This window comes from Cygnus olor, chromosome 4 (assembly GCF_009769625.2).
Source record: "Cygnus olor isolate bCygOlo1 chromosome 4, bCygOlo1.pri.v2, whole genome shotgun sequence".
NCBI classification, from domain to species: Eukaryota; Metazoa; Chordata; class Aves; order Anseriformes; family Anatidae; genus Cygnus; species Cygnus olor.
This window is the reverse complement of record NC_049172.1, coordinates 77,018,950-77,045,656: the sequence shown is the minus strand read 5'-3', so window position 1 is coordinate 77,045,656 and position 26,707 is coordinate 77,018,950. Positions and strand designations below refer to the sequence as shown.

General features: G+C 51.5%; 1 protein-coding gene across 19 annotated transcripts in view; it reads left to right on the top strand.

The window, feature by feature from the left end:
* The window catches only part of DYSF (dysferlin), a 93,375-nt gene that overhangs the window by 58,939 nt on the left and 7,729 nt on the right, over positions 1-26,707 (top strand). For all 19 annotated transcript variants that reach the window (XM_040555067.1, XM_040555073.1, XM_040555069.1 and 16 more), the window contains 11 exons: positions 644-735; positions 2,819-2,989; positions 3,561-3,703; positions 6,152-6,291; positions 8,243-8,331; positions 8,601-8,696; positions 12,298-12,439; positions 22,370-22,469; positions 24,274-24,452; positions 25,141-25,250; positions 25,600-25,747. In XM_040555067.1, the coding sequence (XP_040411001.1) occupies positions 644-735; positions 2,819-2,989; positions 3,561-3,703; positions 6,152-6,291; positions 8,243-8,331; positions 8,601-8,696; positions 12,298-12,439; positions 22,370-22,469; positions 24,274-24,452; positions 25,141-25,250; positions 25,600-25,747 (1,410 nt within the window). The remainder of the gene's footprint in view (positions 1-643; positions 736-2,818; positions 2,990-3,560; positions 3,704-6,151; positions 6,292-8,242; positions 8,332-8,600; positions 8,697-12,297; positions 12,440-22,369; positions 22,470-24,273; positions 24,453-25,140; positions 25,251-25,599; positions 25,748-26,707) is intronic.

Genomic DNA, 26,707 nt, shown 5'->3' with positions numbered 1-26,707 from the left:
TCCATTAGTAAGAGGAGCGCAAGCCAACACGGCCGTGTGTTGGGGTGCGTCACGTTGTGTCACGGCGCATTCAGCTCCCTCACCCCGGTGCTGTGCGTGGCTGTGGGCCCGCAGTGTGGAGGGGGTGCTGAGCTCCTGGGGGGCACCCGAGGGTGGGCAACGTGGCTGTGCTGGGCTGGAGGGCACGGCCTGCGAGGGGCGGCTGCAGGCGCTGCCTCACCTGGTCGGGGGGCAGGAGGCCGAGGGGAGGGAAGCGCAGAGGGAATGTTTCCTCACGGGACGTGAGGGAACATTTCTTCTCCCCGAGGGTGGGCAAACACCCGCAGCGGCCTCCTGGCAGGGTGGTGGATGCCCCGTGCCTGCAGCGCCCAGGCGCTGGGACGATGCCCTCAGTAATGTGGTTCAGCTCCTGGTTAGCCCTGAGGTGCTCAGGTGTTGGGCTTGTGATCTCTGTAGGTCCTGTCCAACCGAACTGAACCAAACTGAACTGTCCTGTCCTGTCCTGTCCTGTCCTGTCCTATCCTATCCTATCCTATCCTATCCTATCCTATCCTATCCTATCCTATCCTATCCTATCCTATCCTATCCTATCCTACTATTGCTGTGCAATGACTTTTGCATTTATTTTTATGCCCATCTTTAGTGTGATCCCTACGTGAAGATTTCAGTGGGAAAGAAATCCATAAATGACCAAGAAAATTACCTCCCCTGTACACTGGAGCCTGTCTTCGGAAAGTAAGTTTTGGTTCACTCTGGATTCCCTGGGACTTTTATGCCATTTTGAGGGAACAGAATTGGGTTAGCCAGAGTTTGCTGTTCCCTTGGTGCACTCTTGGCTCACATCCAGCCTTGCTGAAGTGGGTCTGACCTTGGCTTGGTCACTGTCCTAACCCCCATGGTTCACGTTCACCTTCTCCCTGGGACTTCTGAACTATGAAGCATGGACTGGGTCTGCTCTGTCACCAGCGGAGTGTGAGGAGACATCAAGGGGGTTGTTTAGACCTGAGATCCCCCTGTGGAGGCTTCTGCCTCTTCCCACTGATAGCAGAGAGAGTTTGGGGCAATGCTGTTCCTCATTTAGGCACTTCAGTTAAATGTCTGAAGACAAGAGATGATGCATGGAGGTCTGTATGACCGTACACGGGACACCTCCAATCATATACCTTGAAAAAGAGTTATTTATAAAATTGATGTTGGCTGGTTGAGTTGTTTGCCTAACCGTAGGGCCACAAAGTTGGGATAAAAGGCAAAAGATAAGGTTGTCTTCAGAAAAGGGTATTCCTCAGGGCTGGAAAGCACCACAGGGACGAGGCAAAGCAGAGGGAGGCAGAGGAAAGCCTGGTGCTCAGCCTCCACATGGTGATCAGGGTTGGATCTCCTAGGCGAGCTGGGGCTAGATGTAGGGTGTTGTGCTCCAGGATGAACAGGGGTCAAGCCCTAAAGCATGTGAGATCCTGCTGGTTTTCTTGGGGCCTCTCGCCAGCTCAGGCTGTCAGTACTGGGACAGCTTCCCAAAAAAACAAGATGCAGAAGGAGATACACCATCTGCAAGGTTGGACCAGAAGGGGTAAGGACGGCAAGGGTGATACCGGTGAGGTCTCGGAGGACTGCGTGGATTAGACAAGCTTTTTCCTCCTCTTCTGCCAAAACTCTGCCTTTCCTGTGGGGCAAAGGGGGCGCTCCCCATGGAGCACGAGGGAGCCCTGGTCTGCGGGGAGCTCCGCTCCCGGGGCAGGCCCCCTCTGCCAAACCTGGCTCCCGGCCAGCGGCCGTCTAGACAGCGCGCTGCACCTCCCACCCCGTCTTTAAAGCAAGACGTAAAACCGAGGTCCTGGCTGCTGGCGGGCTATTAAACCTCCCGTTTCACGAGCTTTTCCCTGGGCTGCTGGCTGCCTGCCAGCTTTAGCTAATTACTTTCTGCTGACCCCAGTTCCTCCTGCACTCTTAATTGGTGGCATAATCACTCACTTCCCCTCCTTAAAAACTGCTGCGGGGTGGGTGCTGCTGGTGGAAATGGGCATCGTGTTTTGCCCCCAATTTGACGGTGTTTCAGCAGCAGGTGGAGGGTTTCCTGGTGGCACTGGGTCAGACCCAGACTGTCCTGCGCACCCTACATCCCACCTTCCACATCTCTAACGTCCATGAGCACAGGCTTTGTCTGGATCAGGGTGTCGTGTTTTGGGAGGGTCTTGGTACGTTGTCTCTTACTACCCTTTGTTTGAAGAGGTAGAGGAAGGTTTGCTCTTGTTTAATGTCATGTCACTATGTAGACTGCAGTGTGAGGATGGCAGAGGGGACAGCACAAAACCCTGGTGCTTGGGACTGGCAGGGGAGGATGAGGAGGCTTTGGCGGGGTCAGTCTCATGCTGACCGCAAGCTTGGCCTCGTATTTTGGATTTCTGCTCTTTGGGCTCAAAGGGCAGTTGGTTTTCCAAAGGTGTCATTTCTTCCCCTTTCTCACCCCATGGCAATGAGGATTCCTGTCTCTCAATGCCTGCTTTTTTACCCTGGGTACTCCAGTGACTGCTGTCACTTCCAATTAGCAAGTGGAGAAACTAAACAGGGCCAAAGTTTGCTCAAGGGTAATTCAGCCAGGCAACGGGAAACCCAGAGCGTGCTTACTTGGTGGCGTGTCTGTGAGCTAAGCCAGCACAGCACAGCACCAACAGAACCATAGAATCGTCTAGGTTGGAAAACACCTGCAAGATCAAGTCCAGCCATCAACCTGACCTATAGTACTGTCCCAGCACAGCAAAGATGTGCCGTGGAACACTTAGCAGCCTGCTCTCCATCTCATGGGCATCTCTTGGTTGCACAGGATGTTCGAGCTGAGCTGCACCCTGCCCCTGGAGAAGGACTTGAAGATCACGCTCTATGACTACGACCTCCTGTCGAAGGATGAGAAGATCGGGGAGACCGTCATAGACCTGGAGAACCGCTTCCTGTCAAAATACGGGGCTCGCTGTGGGCTTCCCCAAACCTACTGTGTGTAGGTATCCCTGTAGGCTTGGGCAGTGGGTCTCTGTAGCTGCGAGGGCTTTGCAGTGCCGAGGTGGCCATGGGGACCAGGGCAATGCCTCAGCCCAGCCCTGACCACGGGTCTGCTGTCCCAGGGGATCTGTCTGCTGCCGTATTTCACTGCAGAGATTTGTCATGAGGGACAGATTCCTGCTGGAGAAGCTCCCCCGTTTATATACTTCCCCCAAGTCCTGGCTCTTCTTCAGCAGCTTCAAATAACATAAATCTCCTTGGAGAGATTTGCTACATCTCTGACACCTCTTGGGCACACCACAATGAGGGCACTGCCCATGCCTGGGACCAGCTGCAGGGTGATGCAGTGGGTCTGGGGGCTGTCGGGGCACCCCAGCCCTTTGAGCTGGGGCTGAGCAGGGTGTGGGACATGCAGCCCCCTTCACCGGTGGGTCAAGGTGAGCATAGGGTCGGAGCTGGCTGCACCTTCCTCAGCACAGCCCTTTTTGGGGTAACACTGCTGTAGCCCCTTATCGAGGCTGGGCGTTGTTTTATCCCGTGTTGAGCTGCTGTTTTCCCCCCTGTTTCAGTTCTGGACCCAACCAGTGGCGAGACCAACTCCGTCCTTCCCAGCTGCTTCACCTCTTCTCCCTGCAGCACAACTACAAGGCTCCCACCTACAAGTCCGACCGGGTCATCTTCCGGGAGCAGGAGTACATCCTCTCCGAACTGGGTAAGGGGCTGCTTCGGGGCTGCGGGTAGCTTCCCGTTATCCAGAGCAAGGGTTGGAGCTGGAGGCCATGAGCACATCACGGGGGCTTTCTTGCCCAGCTCCTTTCTGTGTGAGTGGAGGCCAGGAGTGGGTGACGGGCACGTCGCTGTCCTCGCCTTGCTGCCCACCTGGCTGTGCACCTTCCCAAGGTCGGCTCTGCCCCACAGGCTGCAGGGTGCAGTTGGATCTGCTCTGAACCCCAAGGGTTGAACCCAAACCTGCAATCCAGGTACTTTAAGCACAGCCTCACCCTTCCCTTGCTGCTTGCAGCTAACCAAACACATGCAGGCTGCGAGCAGCAAAGCCCAGCACAGCCGGAGAGGCTGCAGCCTGGCTTCCAGCTGCTGCTGGGCCTCGGAGCTCACGTCTCTGCGTTTCGGGGCTGGGGGCACTAGAGGGAGACAATATCATACGCACAGTGCCAGCACAACCAGAGCGAGGTGTGCTGTAGCTGGAAAGGTCGGATCAGCCTGTGCCAGCAAGGAGGAACTATCACTGGGAGGTAGGGAGGCATTTTTTCATTTGTATAACCTTCCTCCCAAACACCACTCACACCTGAAGTTCCCTGCCCCTCTGATGACATCCTTGGGGGCAGGAGCTTGCTTTTTAGAGGAAACTCTGCTTTAAAGCATTGAAGGGGGGTTTGGTCTCAGGGAGGAGGTGAAACCCCAGTGCGTGGGGCCCAGGAGTAACAGTTTGGCTAACGAAGGCCACTGCAGGGACAGGAGCAGCCCAGGGCTGATGCCTGCCTGTGCTCTGTGGAGTCGAGGCACAAATTTGTGATACTCTCCTTGGGAGGAGGAGCAGGGAAGCCACAGCTCCTTCGCAGCCTCTTGTTATGCGAAAGGTTTTCAGCAAGGGCTGGAGAGGTGTTAAACCGAGCGGGGGCTTCCCCCCTCTCCCAGCCTCTGCCTTTCACCTTCCTCTGCTTTAATGGCAATCAGTTCAAAAAACAGAACAAAGTCTGATGCTTGACCTCAAGGAGATCTGGAAACCAGCTGTGTGCGCAGAGCAATGTCAGATCTGAACCTGGCGGTATAAAGTGAAGCTATTAAACACGAGAGCATGGGTTTTACAAGCACTGCACCCGGACCATTATTCCATAACCCCCACATTTGTTGTTTTCTGAGAGGGGCTTTTTCTTTTTCCTGTGCGCGCACACACACACGCACGCACACACGCCAGGTTTCCACTGCTTGGGAAATGGCCCATATGTCTGAAGTTAACCACTTCAAGACATTGCCAAGAAAGGAGCTGGGATATATCACCTGAAAGTTGCAGAGCTGTAATAATATTTATGGAGCGCATTTCATTTCAAAGGTCCTCGAAGGTGCACGGCCTTGAAACGACGTGGCTGCGAGGCAGCCGTGTGCCGGGGCGAGTCCTGCACAGCCCCGGCTCGGCCGTGGGGATGGGCAGGGAGCAGCAGCCGTGGCCGAGGCCCTCCACGTTTGGTGGGATGAGGGTCCCGAACGAGGGGCAGAGAGGGCGAAAACATCCATTGCTAATTGGCTTTGTCCAGCAGTGCATTTGCGGAGGGGTTAGGGGCTGGTGTGGAGTGGGATGAGGATGTGGAGGTGGTTTCAGGGACCAGGACGGGCGATGGAGCTGTGCTGGCAGTGCCTGCATGGGCCTCAGCTTCCTCTCATTTCTGTCTTCCTCCCTGGACCCAGCAGAGAAGGAGCAGGACCCTGCAGGGAGCTCTCCCATTGCGCTTCTCTTTGCCCGGCCAAACCTCCTGGCTGGTGTTAAATTGTAGGATCACTGAATGCTCGGTTTAGGTTGGCAAAGACGCATGAGGTCATCGAGTCCAACCATGCCTTAGCACTACCAAGTCCACCACTAAACCACCTCCCTAAGCACCATGTCCACACGTCTCTGAAATACCTCCAGGATGGGACCGCACCACGTCCCCGGGCAGCCCGTTGCAGTGCCCGTTGGACAAACCTCTGCTGGGGATGGGAATGGCAGCAGAGCAGCAGCGTGGGCTGGATGGCTGCTAGCCCCAGCTGCTGTGATTCTGGGGGTCCCGAGCCCTTAGAAGCACTGCAAGCTGAGTCAAACCCTAAATTCCCCTTTCCATGTGCTTCAACTTGCAATGTTTCACTCTCCTGGTGCTTGCTGTGGCTGGGGTGGGATTGAGTGAGACCCCCCTGCACGTCCCTGTCCCACGGAGCAACGGTTTGCCCACGTGTCCCACTGGGACCACGTTGCCCTGTGCCCTGGTGTGTCTGTGATGGTCGATTTGCAAACGGAGGCTGAGCTCCTCATGCTCGCTCCTGGCTGCTGCGAGGTCGGTGGGCTCCCGGTGCTCCCCCCGGAGCAGCAGCCCTTGCAGAGCCCCCCCGGGGTGATCAGCACCCTGCCCATGATGTGGCGTGACGCTGTTCTTGCTCTGATCTGTTGCAGAGGACGGCAAACCCGTCAACCCCCACCTGGGGCCGGTGGAGGAGCGACTCGCCCTGTATGCACTGCGGAAGCAAGGGCTGGTGCCGGAGCACGTGGAGACCAGGCCTCTCTACAGCCCCCTCCAGCCAGAGATCGAGCAGGTGAGTGGTGCTGCGTGCTCAGGACAAGGCCAGGAGCATCATCTCCCTTCTACCCAGCACTAACCAGGTGAGATGTTCTCCATGGCCTGGGCACACCCTTTGGAAGGTGGTGGCTCACGGCAGGAGGAGACATTTCTCGAAGAGGTCCTGCTGCTCCCAGAGAGGTTCTGCTGGCTCTCGGAGAGGTGTGCATCCGTGGCTGGCTTGCTGCAGTGCCGTGTGGGGTATGTCTGCCCCAGGAGGTGGGCTTCCAGCGTACAGGGCAGAGCAGAGCGCTTGCTGTCAAACACAGGCTGGAGCTCAGCTCCAGGGCTGGCTTACTCTGGGTGCTTGGGGAGATCGGCTCCAGCCTCCTGGAATAGGTGTTCACTTTCATCAGCATTTGCTCACAAAAGCCTTTTTTTTTTCTTTTTTTTTTTTTTGGGAAAGCCATTTCTGATCTGAAAGTGTTGATGTAGAATTTCTCTATAATGATAATGCTCCTGCAGGCTCCTTTGGCAATGCAGCACGATTTCTGCAGCAGGAACAAGTCCTTGGAGGCATAAAGTTTTAGTACTATTGCAGACTGGATATTTTTAAGCCAAACAAAAGCTAAACGGGCTTCTATCCAAAACCAATCAAAACCCAGGTATCTGTATTTCACCTAACCCCTTTTCTTTGATTAGCACGTATGTGGCTTTATGCCTTTGGACCAAAAAGTGCTGCTTCCCGGAGAACACAGTGATTTGTCCTCATCTCTCTTACATGTTCCAGTTGCACAGCAGAGGCAGTTTCGCGGGACTGGCTCTGCAGCTGGTGTAAATGTACACAGCCACTGAGCTTCGCCACTGCAGCACCATTACCTTCCTGTGGTTTGTTTTTAACCAGTCCAGTGGAGTTGCTGGCAGAAGTAAATGCACTGCCAACGGCTCTAACACCTTTTCATGCAAATTCACCCATTGAAGTTCATGATTAGAGGCAGGAGGTGGCTGCTATCCGCTGACCAGTGGGTTTGTGCTGTTCTTACAGTGTCATGGTTGTGTTGGACCAGCCCTGGAGACTAGGATGGTGTTTCCTCCATGTCTTGGGCTTGCATATGGGCAGAGCAATCGGGGTCTGCCCTGCTCTGGTGCTGCTAATCGGGAGCGTCCGTGGCGGTGATGCTGGGCTGGAAGGGATTAACCTGGCTGGCTCAGTAGGTGTTGCATTCGGCACAGCTCCCAAAAGCATGGCCCTGACCCGCTGCAAACCCATGGAACAGACTGGCTCTATCGGGCTGTTTGCAGCGAGCTTAAAGGGTGGATTTTTAAAGTTTTCTGCTGAAATGGAAGATTTTCTTGCCAAAAAACAAGCAAACCACAAAGTCCTCTGTGATGGGCTGATTGTCAAAGGATGTCTTTTTTTTTTTCTTTAGACCCTTGAGACTGTACAAGAAAATATTTTATTGGCACCCATTGGTGTTTTACAGTAAAAGGGACCACCTAAAAAACGACCCCCTGAGATTTCAGCTGCATTTCTGCTGCTCTCTCCCTGGTAGGATTATGTGAAAGTGGAATTAGGTACTGCTCTCCTCATCCCATCCTCCACTGCCATGGTCAGAAACCCATAAACCAGCTGTTCAGCTGGTGGCAACTGGTGTGACACTATGGAAAATAAGTGAGCTGCTTGCTTCTCCGACACCTCCCATGGACCCAGCCCTCAGTCTGGCCTATGTAAAGATACTCAGCCTTGGAGACCAAACCTTGAGTGCACCTTCAGCTAATTCAGACTGACCTCTTATGTATCACAGACCATTAATATATACCCCACTGTCACTAAAATACTCAGTGACACTTCTCCAGTAAAGAAACCTTGGTTTTCAACAAAGGAACTGTGGAGCACTTGATAATTTCTGTGCTGGGTCCTACTGAGGAGGTGGAGGTGACCCAGACAGCAGGCTCACCAGGCTTCTCGTGTCTTTCTTTCCTTGCAGGGAAAGCTACAGATGTGGGTGGATCTGTTTCCAAAATCTTTGGGTCAGCCTGGTCCCCCTTTCAACATCATGCCACGCAAAGCCAAGAGGTGACTTCTTTTTCCTTTCTGACTCGGTGCAGCGCTGGTTCCTGCGCCTTCTCTGTGGGGGGAAGAGGAGAGGGCTTGGAGATGCCAGGTGGGGAGAGGTTCACCTGCTCAGCTGAGGGAAGTCTGAGCAGGCTTATCTTCAGGGGAAAAATGGCTCGTATCTGAGCTCCTCCAGCTAAATAGCTGAATAGCATGACCAGGCTGTTGGGTGGGCTCCCGACCAAGCTTTCCCCCTCTCTCATGTCTCTCCTTTGTCCGGTGCCCTTCAGGTTCTACTTGCGCTGCATCATCTGGAACACCAAGGACGTCATCCTCGATGACCTCAGCATCACTGGGGAGAAGATGAGTGATATCTACGTCAAAGGGTAAGCCACCCCACTTCTGTGCCCTCCTGGTACCGCAGTCTGAAGGCACAAGAGCAGCAGTGAAGGAGTTAATGCGCATCAACACTGCTGCGGTAGCACGAAGCCCCCGTGGGCTGAAGGGGCCATTCACACCTCTCCAGCCATGGAGCCAGCTCCTTGGCAGACACCTCTCTGCCGGGCTGGTAATCGCTTCACCTTGTCAAGGTTTTCTTTGCATCTCTGACAGTCAGATGCTTGCGTTACAGTGTTTACATTTAGAGAGATGAGATCTGGGGAAGCAGCCTAGCCATTCGAGAGTGGGACATACTCTGCATTTCCACCGCGCGGTTCTTTCCCGGCTCCTCTCCTGGGACGGCTGCGGGCTTGTTCCATATACATAGGTTGGCTTGTTTGGATAGCTGCTTTTTTTGGAATTCCCTTCTTTCCTTGAAACACACAAAAATGTGGCAACCAGCAGTAACTCCTCTGGCACATTCCCTTCTCTGCCTGACTCCATTTATGTTTTATCTTGTGTAAAATGGTGCAATCTCAGCCAAGGGACTTACTTATTTTTTGCGTTCTTTGGATTTATGGACAGGAAGAGGTAGGATTTTGAAACAGACTGTAAATCCCTTTTTTACAATCCCAATTTTCCTCCTGTAAATCCAGAATGCGCGCTGCTTACCTGGTATTCACATCAAGTGCATTGTTATCAGCTCCAGCTAAGCCACTCTGTGCACCTCGGGGCTCTGAAATAGCAGTGCTTGCAGGGGGTTACGGGAAAGAGAGAGCATCCAGCGCCTGGGGAGATCCCTCGCTGGGCTTTTGTCACCCCCAGTGACCAAGCAAGTCTCGCAGTGCTGTAAATGAATGAAAAATATTGCTTGACTCCTTCATCTTCCCCCTGCAAATGGCTGCATCATTCCCATTTCTGTATAAGGCATAAATAACCCTGCAAGCAGAGGAGGCAATGGTTGTTCCGTGCGTAAGCGTCTGCCCCACAGACAGGGGCTGGTCCTGGCACCCTGTGGGCAGAGCAGCGATCACCACCACGACATGGTGCAGCTTTGGTGGGGAGCCTGGGTTTGGGTGAACTCGATGGGTAAGAAACTGTTACCTGGGGCTGTCCTCCAGGAGATCTCACAGCACTCCTCTGAGGAGGCTATCGCCAGCGTGATCCCCATTTTACAGAGAAATCACCCACTAGGCAATACCAGGACTGGAATCTCAGTGTCTTGGGCATTGTCTTTTACATAACATGTAAACTGTTGCCTGCCAGTTAGGGAGGTAAATCAAATAGTCAATTTTCTATCACGAGTAAGACAGAAGTCACCAGCCTTTTATTTTAATCAATTTAAAATGTTATTTATTGATAGTCTTACAATAACATGAAAAGATCTCAACCAAGTTTAGGTCTGGTTGTGCAAGGCTGAGTGCAGAGAGACTCCTCTAACAAAGCCTTGTGCTGTAGGCAGACAGAGGAGTGTAGGGAAACTACATCCATTGAGAGCTGAAGATGGTTTGGGGTTAAGAGCTCTGTCAGTCCCTTTCACAGGTGGGGGATATTTTTGTATTATTTTCATGGTCAAATTTCCAATGAAGTTTTACTTCACTGAGAGGATGGATCAGCCAGGTTTTGTGGGAGGTGGGAGCCCTGTGAGGTTTTCAAGATACTGTGAGACAAAACCAGGACTGCTCTGAGCAGATTGGACCAGAAGTTTCCAGAGTCCCCTTCCAGCCAACCACCACTACTATGATTTATGTGCCTTTATATATCCAGTGCCTTTAAACCTCATCTTCATGCCTTTTGGGGTTCCTAAATAAAAGGATGCCCTTGGTCCTCCCAGGTCTTATGTGTGCACTGAGCTCAGTGGGATGTGTGTGCTTTGAGAAGAAAGTCACCTCTTAAATCTAGGAACCCAACATTGCCTTTGGTTATTGCAGATACCTTAAGGTGCGTGGATTCAAAAATTACCGGATGAATTAACAGACTGAAAATCCATCTGGTCCTGTTAAGCACAAAAACATTACCTACATGCTCAGGAGGTCTCTGACCTGCAAGTCACTGCAGGCTGGAGAGGTGTTGGGAAGGTGTCATGTGTTGGGAAGGTGTCGTCTTCTGGGAAGGTGTCATCTTTTGGGAAGGTGTCATGATGTTCTTGCCCCGTTCCCATACTCATCCATGGACAGCTGTGGTTGGCCCCAGTCAGAGGCAGGACACTGGGCAAGATGGGCCTTTGGTTGTTCACCGTGGCCATTCCAGCATGATGTTTTTAGCTCTGGGACATCGAGATTTGGATGCTTTTCATTTCTGGCAGTGGGGAGAGACAAAATAGTGCCAAAGAGGGATCTGAACCAGAGCGCTCCTTCGTCCTTTTGCTCGCCTGCAAGGAGAGGGCGCTCACACTGCATCCTCCGAGGGGCCCCGCCAAGCCTGAAGCGGCGTGGATAAACACACAGGCTGGCCATTTGCATCCAATCAGATCTAATCAAATAATCCGGCCACAATTTAAGTATTAGCGTAACTTCATCACACAATTCCCAGTGCCACCGAGCCCTCGCTGTCCATGTAGCACATGCGCATGTGATCTGTAGGATGAACTTGAGCAGACCTCCCAGTCTCCCGCAACACATTTGGGGCAGAGCATGTGCTCCTCGCAGGCGCTGGAGAAGAGGAATCACTTGTATAGCTGGGCAAAAAACTTATTTTCAATTTAAGTGGAAAACAATCAAACGAGATAATTGGTTTCATTAGAAATTCCTGCTGAATCTTTTGGCTCCCCTCCAGAAGGGCTCCAAGTACACAAATGGCTGCGTTTTATTGTTTCGTTTGGTTTCATTGATTGCTGAAGACCAAAAAATTTTGGATGGGGAAAGAGAGCAGAATGAAAACCTGACACTTGCAAAACTTGCAGCTGGAAAAAAAGTAGTTGTTGTGGAAAGTTTTCAGTTTGCCCCTGGACTGGTTGTGGGCGGACCACAGCAAGCTCTTTTAGCACAGGAGGGGAACCGGGCTGCAAGGACCCCAGCAGGAGCAGCTGGGGACCCCCTGGCCACAGCAGGGTGAGGCCACTCTGGGATTTTCATGGGTATGAACTCCCTGGCCATTTACGACTTCCAATCATTTTCAAGGAACTGACAGAGAACAGAGGGAAATAAAATGATCCTTGGACTTCAGTGTGTTGCCTCCATCAAGAGAATGGGTTTTAGAGGCTGCGAGGTCAGTTTGTTGGGGTGGCTGCAAAGGGGAAAGCAGCTCTCGTCAAGGCAAGTTAGAAGCTGACATGGGCTTATGGATGGGCAAGTGACAACTCTGAGCCAGAGCTGAGAGCTGTGCTGTCTTTACTACATCCACGAAGCTTAGAGGAGGGAGAGGAACAGAGGAGAGCTTCTCAGGGTGTTGCCACCAGCCCTAGTTCATCTCCCAGCACTGCAGGAACTGTTGTGTTCTCTCTCAAGTCTCCTATGGGCTCCAGGTTACCCCTATATAGAGCAGCCTAAAGCATTCATGAGGTTGAGAGACATTTTATCAATCACTTGTGGCCTCAGAAACACTGAGTGAGCTGCTCCAAAGCCCTCGCTGTGCTTCCAGTTCCTCATGCAGTGTGTTTGCGTTTTGCAGCTGGCTGGTTGGCCATGAGGAGAACAAGCAGAAGACAGATGTGCACTACAGGTCTATGGGAGGAGAAGGCAACTTCAACTGGAGATTCATCTTCCCCTTTGACTATCTCCCTGCTGAGCAAATGTGTTACATTGCAAAAAAGGTGAGTGTCTCTGGACAGACATTTTTACCTTCTGCTAGTGTCTCTGCGCTGATCTGCCTGACCTAAGACCTGCAGAGCTGCAACATACTGGGGCTACACAAGGCTCAGCCTCAGCTTTGTGATGTTTGAGACACAGGGTGGTGGACAGGTGGGAATATTGCCTTTAAATCACACTTTGAAGCAAAAGCCTGCTTAAAGGTGTTGGTGGTGCTGCCTCTTGCTTTAGCTTGCAGCCACGGAGGGCCTGTCCCCATGAAGGAGACCCCAACTGGAGGCTCCCTACGCAGCCCAGGGAAGATTTGAGACCCTCAGCAACCAGCACACAGCTGGGACGGGGCCAGCAGCTGTCCGTTGTCCCCCACCAGCCTGATCTGCACCTGGGCTGCAGGGATACCAGGGGGAAACGAGTCCCAGGCCTCACGCAGGGAGAAAAGACTGCAGTGCCCTCAGCTGGAGGACAGCAGGTCTCCTGCCTCCTGATGAAAGTCGGTGGCCAGCAAGTTGTTGTTGGAGTAGAAGGGAGCGTCTGCCCCTTGTGGTCGTGTAGCTTTGTAGGGGAGCAGGGGGTTGGAATATGTCGTTGGTGCAGAGATGGGAAGAAAAGCTTTGGTTTGGGATTCAGGATGAGTATGCTCGTGGTCTAACAAGAGAGCTGGTTGCTCAGCTGGGGAGTCAAAAACGGATGTGATTTTGGCCTCCTTGTTCCTACATCTGTAATTGAGTATTGCTTGTGGTATTTCTTAGATAAGCTAGTGCAGTGCCATGGTGGCAAATGTGGACTGGGAGTTGCAGGGAGGGAAGAAAACAGAGGGATGGAGGTGGATACATGGAATAATGCTGGGGCAAACGACTGGCTCGCAAGGAATGCATTAGCGGGGGGAGACTATTCACTTAAACTTCCAGCTCAGATCACCTGGAGATATCAGGCATATCGTTGGGTCTGTGTGGACAGCAGGGACAATCCCTGCTTTGGAGACCTGGTCTTGTTCTGTGACACCTTCCTAAAGCTCAGACCCCTTCAACCACTCGGTCCCAGTGCTTGCAAAGACACCTCGTTGCAGTGAGACCATCTGCATCCGCACAGCTCACCTGGGATCCCCCTCCCAGATTTTTCTTTGCTGGTCCCAGCTTGGCCTGGGTTGGAGCTGGCATGCCAGTGGGGAAGATGCTGAGCAAATTCCCAATCTCTTGAGCCAGACGATCCCTGCAAAAGAGGCCTCGCTTCAAAATGAATTGCCGGATAGTTAAACTGATTGACAGAATCATAGCTGTACCCATTTCACGCTTCATGTTAAACAAATCAAAAGTACAGTGTGTACTACATTCAATTATCCCCCTTTGAAAAAGCAAAGACCCCCCTATAAACCGTTTAAGAAAATACATCCCACTGTGCTGATATTGATTCTCCTCCGACCACATGTCTGCCAACACTGTATCAGAAAATAAACAGCTTGTAAAACCTCTCTGTAAAGGAAAAAATAATGAATGAAAAGCCATGCTTTGTATTTGTGGGACACATTCCGCTCTGGCAATTTTTGATCTCGCCATGTGCTGTTTGAACTCCAGGTTCATTACTGCTGCTGTAAAAGCCCATGCACTGAACTTTAAACGCAGGCGATGGAAAGTGGAATTTAAATCAAAACGGTCAGATGGCAAATTCTGAGCTGCTAAAAGCCACCTGCACCCAGCCTGGCTGGTGTTGGCTCTCAGAGGGAGCACTGCTGGGAGAAAAGCAGCTTTCAGTTTGCTCTCCTTTGTTCGCTCTGCTCGCCTCCTCGCTGCTGGGGTTCCCTTTGGCATTAGAGGATGGACTGTGGGATTGAATCACCCCAACCCAGATCGAGAAATTGTCTCTCAAAGGAGCAAGGATGTCCCTGAGCAGGGGATGTGTGATGTTTAGTTCTGGTGTGCAGACCTGGGAGGAGCTGGCGGCCCACAAACCCTGGGGAAAACCGGGTGCCATCTGGTGGAACCAGCCCCTGCAGCCTTGGGATGGCCAGCAGTAGCCAGGATTGTTCAGTCCTTGCCACAGCACTAGAAGTTTGGGGAACTTCATCTCCAAAGCTTCAGAGCTCTGGGATCCCTTGGGGTTTCACGGCTTTGATCTTCCCACTGCACCTCGAGGGAAAGTGGGAGCCTGTAAATCCCACAAACATCAATTCAGCTTACGGATTGGAAGTGTGGGTTCCTGTCGCTGCTTCTCTGAACTTTTTAGCCATCCCTGAATGTTTTTTCCACCCATATCTTCTCCTGATGTAGTAATGTTATAAAGATTTTGCTTCTGAGAAAGGAATTTACCCCATTCTGGATTTCAAAAAATTCCCCACAAAAGAGGAGTTCAATCTTTGGGATAGCTCACATGAAAACATATAAATGCATGTTTCTTTAAGCATCCTCTGTCAGTATTTATTCAGAATTACCTTCTTCTGTTCCCCCTTCTCATTTTGCCACCTTTCTCTAGCAGCCATGGGCAGGTCAGACCCTGCCGTTTGGGTTGCCACAGCACGCTTGCAGCTCTCTGCGTCCTGCAAGAGCCCAGCTTCGTAGACTGCAATCCTGCCACCAGTTTGGTGAAAGGGCCAATACGCAGCGCATGTTGGGGCACCATTATGTTGCAGGGGGAGCTCGGCGAGCAAATAGGTTCGGTGTCCCTGACGTCTGCATGAAATCGCAGATCGACTCGTGGAGGGGAGGCAGGGGCAGCCCTGGGTCCCGGACGAAGTACAAGGTTCTGCTGCCAGCCAGCAGAGAGCAGAGCAGATGTCTGCAGGATTTAAACCTTAGATCCCCAGGTCTAAGTCTGGCAGCTCTCGACTCTCGCAGACAATGATATCAGATGGTCATGGTACAAGCAGAGTCTATGGAGAGCACCGCCGAGATGGGCTGGATGTGGCTCAGGTTTCTCTGGGCACCCAGTCAGAGAGGCGCTCAGCTCCCACGTCTCGCAGGCGCTGTGGAGGTGGAAAATGCATGAAATTGATTTTGAAATGTTCGGCTTCAAGTGCCAATTACAGCGGTAGCTGCATAGAGCTGCCAAGTCTGAATTTGAGATGTCCTCCAGGGCAAAAAAAGCTTGACACTGAATGTCTAAGCAAATGTCATCTGCATAAATGAACACTCAGGGTAGAATTTCAAGAGCGTCTCAATATACAAGTTAAAAAGTCATGGTGCTTGAGAGGACCTGGAAATACACCATTAGGTTGGAGCTTCTATCTAAGACCTGGCTGGGTGGTTCATATGCCCGCTGAAATGTGTTGCATAAAAGAAATTCCGGGAGATGAACATAATGAATACGGGAACACTGTCAGCAATTTCAACCCAGTGTCATGCCATGTCACTGGCAGAAGCCAGACCAAAGCACAGAGCTGTTGTCTTCATTCTTGTTCTGCTACTAGTCTTTGGGGTTTGCTGTCAACAAGAAAATGAAGACCTAATGCCAGAGCAGAAAATGTGCTGTTTTGTGAAGATGAAGAGCCGTTGGAAGGGGAAACATCCCACTACTGTGGAAGAAACTGCAAGCATCAGTCTGGTTTGTTCAGGCTGGGACAATTGTGGTGAGGCTGTGTTTCAGGGAGCTCTTGCCTTCATCTGATTTCTTCCACTGTGTGCTCTTAGCTAAAAGGGCCCATCCGAGGCTTAAGGAGATGAATTGCAACCTACTTGGGTCCAAAAGCAAAGTGGCTTTAAGTTGGAGGTCTTTGGGCTGGCATGGTCATGTAAAACGTAGGTTGGATTCCACTTCTCATTGGGCGGGCACTGCTTTCTTACTGTCATTTGGCCGGGGACATCTGGAGAGCCAGGTCCACTGCCCCGTCAAGATGGATTCTGCGAGCACAGAAGGCATGTACACCAGCTGGGGGCAGTGGGACAGACACATGGACATCTGTGGGGCTCCTGAACAAGAATGTGATGAGGGAGGCGTGACGGTCGGTGAGCACTGCAGCCTGCCTTGCAGAGATGCCTGCTGGGCTTCACGCCACCTTCAGCCACGGAACTGGGAGACCAGTATGAATTGGTGGAGGTCAAAGCTCACCGGAGACGTCAGGGGTCATGCACAGAAGTGGCAGGGGAGGAAGAGGACTTACGGTTAAGCTGAGTCAGCAGATGTCTGGAGTGAAATTTAGGTGGTTGAATGTGCTGTGCTGCCTGGGACACTGGAAAAAAAAAAAAAAACACAACACAAAAACTAACAAAAAAAGCCAACATTATTCCAGGAGGTGAGGTCCAGGGGAATCTCTTCTTCCAGTTTCAACTGCTTCTTTAAGCAGAAGGAGTTGCTACAGTCAGCAGGTGCTTCAGGCATGGAAATGCTTGCTTGCTTGAAAATGCCTTGTTAATAATAAACAGCTCCAGGGACAGATCACGGTATGGAAGTGGCAGAAGTGATAATACCGAATAGATGTGATTCGTGTCCTCAGACAGCTGCGAAGCTGGAAAGTGGAGGGAACAGCAGGTTGCTGTGCTATTGGCTGTGTAACCTGGCAGGAAGACGCTTCCCTCCCCATCCTTTTGAAGAACTGATGCAGGACGTGTGAGTACCAGAGCAGGAGCAGCTGCCAGTGGTGGGAGCATGGCTGGAAATAGCTGGTCCTATAGGATAATCCTAGGAATAGCCCCGTGGCTGGGAGATATTGGTGCTGCTTGCACATCTGTCTTTGAATAAGTGAGGTCCCATCTGTGTAAGGTGCAGCTACTACATGCTGTAGCCTCCACGTTCGCTGGCTTTGGATCTGAGTATGACAGCAAACATGACGTTTGGAAGGTCTTTTATAAAAACTGGTCAGCTGGTGGCATCCTAGAAATCATACCAGTGACAGGCTCCTCAGGAGAGAGGTAGGTTTGGGGTCTTAAACCTGCTTGGGAAAGGCAGGGCAGAAAGGGCAGTAACTCCCTGCTCCGAACGGTGCCGCGAATGGAGCTGAGAATAAATTCCTCGTTCCCTTGAGCTGCTGCTTTCCCAGCTCCGTCTGCTTTCATCCATTCTGCTTACTTTGTCTGCGGACTCACTACAACATCCTGACACCTTCTGGGCACTGACGGCTCGGATCTGCGCGGGGCCAGAGCCTCACCTGGGGCGGATCAGGTGCTGCATTCCTCTGCGTGAGCAGAGGACGAGGGGATGGTGCCAGCATGGGGTCATGCAGGGACCTTGCTGTTGCAATTGATTTTGCACAGGGAAGGCTCCTGCTGGGCAGCAGCAGCTCCAAGTGCATGGCTGTGGGTCAGCTGAGAGCATGTGGGCAACCTTGACTTGGCATAGCTGTCAGGCAGGGTGAGTTTAGCCCTGAGGTACGTGTGTGGCCTCTCCGTCATTTAATTTTTATAAAAAAAAATAGCCAGGAGTGTGAGGTTCCTGCAACTGAATTGCTGTATTGTCTCCTTGTTCTGTTCTGTCACTGACAGTCCAGGGTGTACCAAGAAGTCTCTGTGCCCTGGCTGGTTTTGGTTTGAAATTTAGTGTATCGAGCACTGATTTTTGTGAAAAATAGATAATATTTTGTTAGATTGAAATTTTCATTCCTCTTTGGTCTTGGAAAGTGAAAAGAAGGTTGCTGCTTTTGAATTTGGACTTTTTCTTTTCTTGGTTCCCATCCTGTGTCATGCCCTTCCCTGTTTTCTCAGGGACATTAAGCAAAGCAAAACATAGCATGTTCATTTTCTTTCAACATATAGCCAAAATGCAACATTTTGAATGTGCTCCAAGTACTTTTTTTTTTTTTTTGGAGGAAGATGTAGTTACACAAGACAATCATAAATTAGGTATTTTAATGGGGCTGAAACCAGCAGATGGGATGACACAACAGCCAGTTCCGTAATACGACGAGGGCAGCAGTCGTGTCCTGGGATGCACAGGCACCCTCTGTGACATGCCACTCTAAATTTTGCTTTCCAATGGATGTGTGGAAAGGGATGAGCGAAGCATGGCCGTGTGGAGAGCTGAAGGTCCAGCTGAAGGTTCACAGCCTGGCCAGGACCAGGGTGCAAAGCTTGGGGCTCCCTGGGTGGCAGCGGGATGGCCCTGGAGAAGCCTGATCAGCTCTGCCAGAAGGACAGCACGTGGAGGCTGGGAAAGCAGCGCTGCACCAAGTGGTGCCAGGGACGGAAGGAGGAGTACGTGCCCCAAGGCAAATATTGTGACTATTTAACATTTATGGCGTGGTGACGCCCGGAGGTGTTGGCAAGGCTGCGCCCCGATGTGCAGCAGGTCCTGTACGCTCGGGAGCCGGCTCAGCTGCTGGCCTGGTCGGGGAAGGAGGTAGAAAACCAAGTGCCAGGGAGCCGCGATGCAGTTGTGGGGCTGGCAGCAGCAGGGGGACCAAAGAGGCGAGCTGCTCTGGTAGCAGCGTGCTGCTGAGCGCTCTCAGCACCACTCGTTAGGGACAGATGAAACATCTCAGAAGGGCGAGAGTCAGAGAATCGGCTTCTCAATGCCTCGAAGGGTGGCCCTCCCCAGCTCCTGCAGGAGGAGAGGATGCTCTCGGCCAGCCTCCGAGGGGCTCCTGCATGGCCGGGGGCTCCAGTTGCTGTGGGACCAGGACCTGGTGCTCTCCTGCACTGAAATGGGCCAGGCTTGCTTGGGCGCTAGTGCCTTCCCCCCTCCCCGAAAAAGTGGGGTTGCTCCTTACTTTGTATTCTGTAGAAACAAGCAGCCCAGAAGAAATGCAGCCCTGTCAACACTTTCCTAGTGATACGAGCTTTTTTTTTTTTTCCCCCTGCCTCCCCTGCTGCATTATTCAAGACCGTAAAATATTCGCCAGCCTCCCCTCTCCCCCCCCCCAGCAAAACAAACCCCCAAACAATAATTCAAGCCCCCTTCCTTCCCATGTCTTGCAAAAGGCTAGGAAATAAATTTCTGGCCACGGGTTGTTTTTATAGTGAACCTTCAGAGCTAGATTTAATCACGGAGGCAGATTTCACACTGCCTTGAAATGGACCCATAAACTTTGCTCAGCATCAAATTCCTCCTTCCCCAGCCCGCCCGCCCAGCTCCGCTCCGCCGTGTCCCCGGCTTCACGGGGCTCGGAGGAGGGAAGCTTCGCCACCAGCCAAACCACATTTACAGGCTTTTTCCACAGGAAAGGCCAACGCTGTACAGATCGTGCTAGCGTTGTACCAGCTCTGCGTTGCCACCCGGAAAGGGGCTGATCCTGCCCGAGTCATCCTTCGTCGGGCAGGGAGTCCCTGGCAAGCCGGGGCGTTGCTCTGGGGGTAGAGGTGGTGCTGGGGAGGCAAGAGAGCACAGCGAGGTAGGGGGTTTCGTTTGCTTTGAGTGCAAACAAGCCCTTGGGCATTGGGAAGGAGGGAAGGTGGAAAGCCAAAGTCCTGTGTGGTGGCCAGCAGCGGACAGTCCTGGGGGGCAGAGGCTTACCCGCTGTGCTTTGGTGCACGGGGGGTGCCCGTAAAGCACTCGGCCGGCACCGCAGGCAGGGAGGGAGCCTGCCAGGAGCAGGGGATTGCTGCGGCAGCTCCGAGAGTGTGGCAGAAATGGGGGTCTCACAGCACCCCAATCCTTTTCTGGGTTCCTGCTGTTTCCCCCTCAGGGCTGGCACGGGACTGGGTCGTCCCGTAGGCTGGGGAGCAAAGCTGCCCCCAGTGCCCCTGACTCTTGGAGGGGCTGCTCCGGTGCTGAGTTTCTCTCACATCTGACTCCGGGTGGATGGGGTGGTGCAGAGAGGAGGTCCAAGGTGTGCTCGTAGAGGTGCCTCAGCCGGCAGCAGCGTGGCGATGCCCTCGGAGCACGGACACGGCTGGCTGCTGCAGGTGGTGGTGGTGGAATCAGCCTCCGAGCCGGGGAGGGCAGCGCTGGAGAGGACGAGGCACCTGTAGGGTGTTTCATCCTTTCCCAGGCTGAGCATATATGGGGTGCCTGGATTGCCCCTGCAAGGCCTTGTCCCTGGTCAGTGTCTCCTGGGGCACACCACGGGAGATGTCCGCTGTCCCCCATCCTCTGTCCCCCATCCTCTGTCTTTGCCCCCAGGGGAGCTCCTGGCCCCCAGCGAGGCCATCTGGCTGCCTTCTGCTGGCACAGCTACCTGGTTCCTCGGGGCTTTCTTCTCTGGATGACTAACGGCCCTTCTGCAGAGCAGGACCCGACCAATATATGGGAAAAGGAAGAATCACCATAAGCTCTTTCCCTTTTTAGCAGTTTTAATTTAAAATGAGTTATTAGCTGGGAATACACGGCCCTCCCCCTCACTTGAGTAAACATACGTTTTAATACATCTCAGTGAGCAGTGGGGGAGAAATGGAAGTTTCCATTGACTTTATTTTATTTTTCTAGATTATAAAATATTTAAAATGCATAAATAAAATGCTCCATTGCAAAAATGCTGGCGTGTTTTTCCTAAGCAAGGCTGGGAACTGAGCTAAATTGAAATATAACCGTTCAGGGTGATCTCTTAAAGTCAAACCAGTTTCAATGGGATTTAAGTGCCTCCCTCCACCCACAGTCTCCCCAGTTGAATATTTATGTTCTTATGGAGTGTGACACATTCTTTTTTTTTTTTGTTCCTTCATATATATATATATATATATACATATATATATATATATATATATTGCACGATATAATGAATCAGTCTTGTAGCCACAGCAGTGAATTTATAGTGCTACGTATGTGTGTCGTGAATAATGCTGAAGTTTCCTGGTTTTAATTAAATTTGTTCTGTTTATGATACTGCCCTGTTGCAGGCGTGCAGCAGGAGGCCTTGCCCACAGGACACACCTCTGAGCGTGTGCTGCTGGTAGACACCGGTCATGATGCTGCCTCCTCTTTGCATGTGTTGGCTGGAACCAGAAATAACAGGACCTTGGCTTTGTGTGTGTCTCTGTCCCGCTCCCTCTGTCCTTACACGTAGTCCTAACCTTCAGGCATCTTCTGGCATCCCAAAAACGATATTAGATCCCCGTTGGGAAATGTTACTGGTTGCAACCGCACAAATAGCAATTTTCGGATCCGCCAGATGTTACGATGATGTGACCGCAAGCCTGCAGTCACAGCAATGGGATTCCCCAACCTCCTTGTTAGAGAAATCTGATTTACATGTTCCCCTCCACCGGCATTTTGGGGTGTGATGCTCTGACTATGCAGAAGGCAGAAGGCAGAGCATCTGGCTGTAGTAACTGGGGCACTGAAGTTGCAAACTTCTCATGGGTGCTGGGTGTTTTGTGAACCAGCTCCTCTCCACAAAGCAGAAATTACTCTCTCAGCCTATTTCTGAGCTCCCATTTGGATGCTGTCAGCCTTAGTGCTGTGGCTGAGTTGCAGAACTGGTGGATGATAGTCCTTGCACCGCACAAGGGCTTGGTAAATTATGATAATTGCAAGGGATGTTGCAAAATTCCAGTGCAATTTTCATTCCAGGTACTTTGCAAACAGGCATCTGGGACTGCTGCAAAACCTTTCCATGGGTTGGCACAGCAGCTCTAGTGGCAGAGAGCAGACAAAAAGTGCCCATCGGATAGAAAAGAGAAGGGCATATAGACAGTCACAGGCCTCACATTAGTAGGAGTGAAATTAGGTGTCACTGTGCCACCTTTTGATTGATTGTCCAGGGAGCCAGACTGGTCCCCTTGCCTCACTGGTGCTCTGAATCTCTCCTCGAACCTGGATGTCATGATAGATATGGCAAGCACACTGTGCAGCTTGACAGCAGCCCAGTGTGATAACAGCAGCAGGATTATGGGGGTACTGTGTCCAACTCTAACATTTGTTGGTCCTGACAACAAAAACCTTGTAGGTGAGCAGAAAAGATGAATAAAGTCATTTGAGAACTAAGGAACTCACCGCTCAGTGAGCTGATGGGGAAGCCTCGGTCTCGGTTATGTTACAGGATTTCCACCGCTGTGAGATGGGAGTAGCCTGGCTCTGCCCACTTCTGCTAATGAGCCTTTTATTTTTCCCTGGTTTCTCTTCTGGTCTGATTTTAGGAGCACTTCTGGAGCTTGGACAAGACAGAAAATAAGATTCCGCCGCAGCTTATCTTCCAAATCTGGGACAATGACAAGTTCTCTTTTGATGACTACTTGGGTAAGTCAGGAGAGGTTTTGGGATCCGTCCCCACTGAGGCAGACACAAAGGAAACAATTACTGAATCCTTTTAGGATACAAAGAATGTGCACAGGACCAATTTAAGCCACTGAGCAGGATCCGATGACAGCCTAGGCTCAGGACTGGTGATAACTGGTTCCTATCAGGCAGATTCCCAGTCTCTGCCTGCAGCAGCCTTTTCCTGGGCTGACCTGAGCTGTCGAGAGCATCACCAGCTCCAACAGGGCCCCAGCTTCCTGGGAGGCCAAAAGGAGAGATTTTACCCTTCTCAGTGGGGGCACTGAGAGGGTGGAGGAGGCTGCTGCCCCCTGGTACCAGAGGCTCCCCCACCAGAAACAGCAGCAGTGTTGTCTTCATTTCCAAACCTCTCCTCGTTCTCTTTTAAAATCTCTCTTTCCCTCATGATTCAGCTGAGTCTGTGCTGAAGTGTGCTCATCAGGGCTAACCTTGCACTTGAGCTGCGACCCCCGGACAGGATCACTGTCCTGGCTAGCCTTACTCGGGTTAGACATGGACACAGCTTGATCCGTATGGCACTGCCAGCCTTGCTAATCATCCCCAGAAATCCAGGTTTAGGCCAACTGAAAATAAAACAAAAACATCCAGTAGGAAAGATAGCAGAGCCATGCGGTAGATTATCTGTGCAGAAACTGGAGGCTCCAGCATTATTGTTTTTTTTTTTTCTGGTTGGACATTGTTCTGCTTTTATTTGTGCCACCCCAAAAAATTTCAAACATCAAAGCTTCACTGAGGAAGTATGTGATGAAGATCATTTTAAATCCTCTCTTTGATTAATTACATAGGCTGAGTGCCAAAATAACCTTTCACAAGGTGTGTTTTCAGTTCTGGCTCTACTCATCGTGAGCTTTTGTTCACTCACCCCTACGACTGCCAACAGTGAATTCTTTGCAAATTTCAGCAAACAAAAGCGGCCCTTGGCTTTTGTAAAGCACATTTCATTAAAGGACCTCAAAAGCATGTTTCACAACAAACCTGATCTGTGCTGTTATTGTCATTAGTCACGAGAAACTGTGGCACAGAAAAGGTAAAATGCAAACAGGTTCCTGCCTGTGCCACCCAGCGTAAAAAGCTGCTGTCTGTCAGCTGGGCACCAGGAACAGCCCCTGTGCTTGTCCCTGGCCCTTCCCAGCCGTAAGGTAAATTTGTGTAACAGTGTGAATTAAATGCTGGCACTTTCAGTTAACGTTTGAAGAATTGAGCTCAGATTTCCTAAAGGCTAGAAAAATGCGCTAATTGTGGGATTGTTCTTTGTATGAGAAGGAAGCTGTCAGTTTTGTGGGATATTATTCTTAGTCTGCTGCAGTTGCTAACTTCGATGTGGCAATAAAATAACCTGCCTAGAGATCCGTGAGCCTCCTGACCACTATTCTTCTACTTGACTGCCCTGTGGATGTGGACAATTTGTTTTACCTAAATCTCCTAGTCCTCTCTGAAAATCCTAGCCTGCCTTGTTGGCCTCAGTGCAAGTCATCCAATGTTATAGCTGTGTACAGTCAGCAGATGTTTTGCAGCCTCTCCTGGAAGGACTTCATGACTCAGGTCTTCCGGATGGTGATGCTCCCACAACGGTGATGCTGAGTGCTCTCTTGTAGGCAGAGCTACAAGCTAAAATCAGTGCTGTGCTTAGAAAATAGAACCACATTGAGGCTGCTCTCTCCCATGCTGTGCGGGTGTCTGTCCAAGCTGCCAGAGGTCGGGAGGGTGCCACAGTGGGTATTTCTTCAGGGGAATAGTCCTTGGGTTAATGCTTTCCTCCCTGCAGGCTCCATTCAGATGGATCTCAACAAGATGCCCAAGCCTGCCAAGACAGCTGAGAAGTGCTCCCTTGAGCTTGTAGATGAGAGCTTGTCTTCAGGTCGCTTCGTGTCCCTCTTTGAGCAGAAAACGGTCAAGGGCTGGTGGCCCTGTGTTGCTGAGCAGGATCAGAAGAAGATCCTGGCGGTAAGGCCATCGGCACCCTTGGGTGTCCTCTTTGTGCTTTCTCTTTGGGGACTCAATCAAAGTGTTGGCCGGCTGGGCAGGCACATGGGGGAAGTCATGGTCAGGGCAGGAAACCCAGTCTTGGACTGCAAATTTTGCAAACCAGACCAGATCCAAACTGGATGTTTTCCAGGATTTGCTCAGCAACATGCAAATGCCTCAAAGTAAATTGTTTGTTCTGTTAGATTTTTGCTGCTGTTTTTGGAGCATGTCACCTCATTTGACTCTGCCCCACAGCTATTCTTAATGCTACTGTCTTGTGACAAGTACAAGGGAAGGGGTTCAACTGTCAGACAAATACATGTAAATCCAAGTGTCTGGGCTCCAGTTGGAGTCCCTGGGGGCCATTTGATGCAGGTGAGGGAGTCTAGGCAGCAAATTAAGTCATTCACCAAAGCTCCCGGAGTCAGTTGCCATTGTTGGCTGTCAATGGTGTCTGAGATGCAGTGGGATATCTGCTGAGATCAACGCACTGGGCAGGTGAGGGATCTGTATGAAATTGCTCTTACTGTGCTCCTCAAGGTCCCTGCTGGTAGTGGCTGTGCTACGGTCAAAGTACTTTTTCTTTCCCCCGTTAGTATTTTGCAACATACATTCATTTCTCACCTTTCTGCTTATTTATATGCTTGTTTTTGTTTAACCCTTGCAGGGCAAATTGGAAATGACTTTGGAAATTGTGGCTGAACAAGAGCATGAAGAGCGGCCAGCTGGCATGGGTCGGGATGAACCAAACATGAACCCGAAGCTGGAGGACCCCAAGTAAGAGCATCTTCAATGGAAAAATAACCACCGGGGCACAGAGTTCTCAAGGAGGAAGCTGAAAAGCTGGGTTCCCAGTCTGAGGTCTGCCATTTGCATGGGGGTTGCTCCCACGTAGGCTCCAATACTGGACTGCTGATGCTCAGATGTATGAGCCGAGACAGTCCAGGGTGACTGGGAGGCCGATCTGGACCTCCAAGACAGCCATTTGATGTAGTCTACATGGGGGGATGTGGGTTTCCAGGGGGAGCAGCCAGCTCTTACAGGGAGGAGTGCTTCTGGGGTGGGGGATCCAGCAGGATGAAGGTACCACGAAGCTCAGCAGTGACCTCAATTTGTTTGGCTGCAGGCGCCCAGAGACCTCCTTCCTGTGGTTCACCTCCCCGTACAAGACCCTGAAGTACATCCTGTGGCGGCGGTACAAGTGGGTGGTCGTCCTGGTCATCGTGCTCTTCATTTTGCTGCTCTTCCTGGGGATCTTCATCTACGCCTTCCCGGTACGACGGGGCTGGGAGAGGAGAGGTGGGAGAGGAGAGGGGGGCTGAGCAAGGTCTCAGCTGCTCCCCCAGCTCTCCGAGGCTGCTCGGCTGCTGTGATGACAGAGGTCCTGCTGTGGGTGGCTGCAAAGTCCCAGGGAACAGCCCAGAAGGGCGTCTGTGCTCCTGCTATCTGCTGCAGGCTCACCCCTGGGTGCTCACACCTTTGTGTTTCAGTTCCAGTACCGATGCCGAGGTTAACTGGTTGTTTCCATAGAGGTTTGAGCAGCCAGTGTTGGAAGCGTTGAGCACCGGTGGGAAAATCCCCAACAAAAAAGCAGCCCAATTAGAAATACAGCCATTTTACAGGGCTGAGCAGTGGCAAAAAATGGATCGATCTGTAATTGTTTAAAGATGCAGGGGAGTTTATAGGCATCCAGGCAGCCCCGTCTCTCATTATCAAGGCTTGCAGCACTTTATACCAATGTAACATCTGAAACGAGAAGGAGGGTTTTCACCTCATTAATCAAGCAAGTGGCTTTTTCTTGCCTCGCTGTCAGTTCCACTGGCAAAACAAAACAAATAAATAACGGAGCCCTGGCCTTCCCATTTGGCTTGGGATGGGTTTCTGTATCCTCCTCTGTTTCTACAGCACTGGCATAATTCATACCAGCTCTTGGATGCTCTTTCCCCTCCTCCCAGACTGATAAGAAAAATGACCCGCCTTGCTCTTTCCAGCACTTAACAAATTCTGCTCCATGTATATGATATTTTTTTTAAAGAAAATAACTCATTGGGGTAATTTATAACTCCGTGCGAGAGAACGTGGCTGCTTTCCGCAGATGGCTTTGTGTGCTTGCAACACGCAGCCGAAGAGCGAGGTGTGGAATTTCTCCTCGCCATTGTAATCACTTTCAGATGAGCTGAAGTTGTGCATGCTTGGCTGTTCCCATCACGAAAAATGGGATGGGATTAGATCAT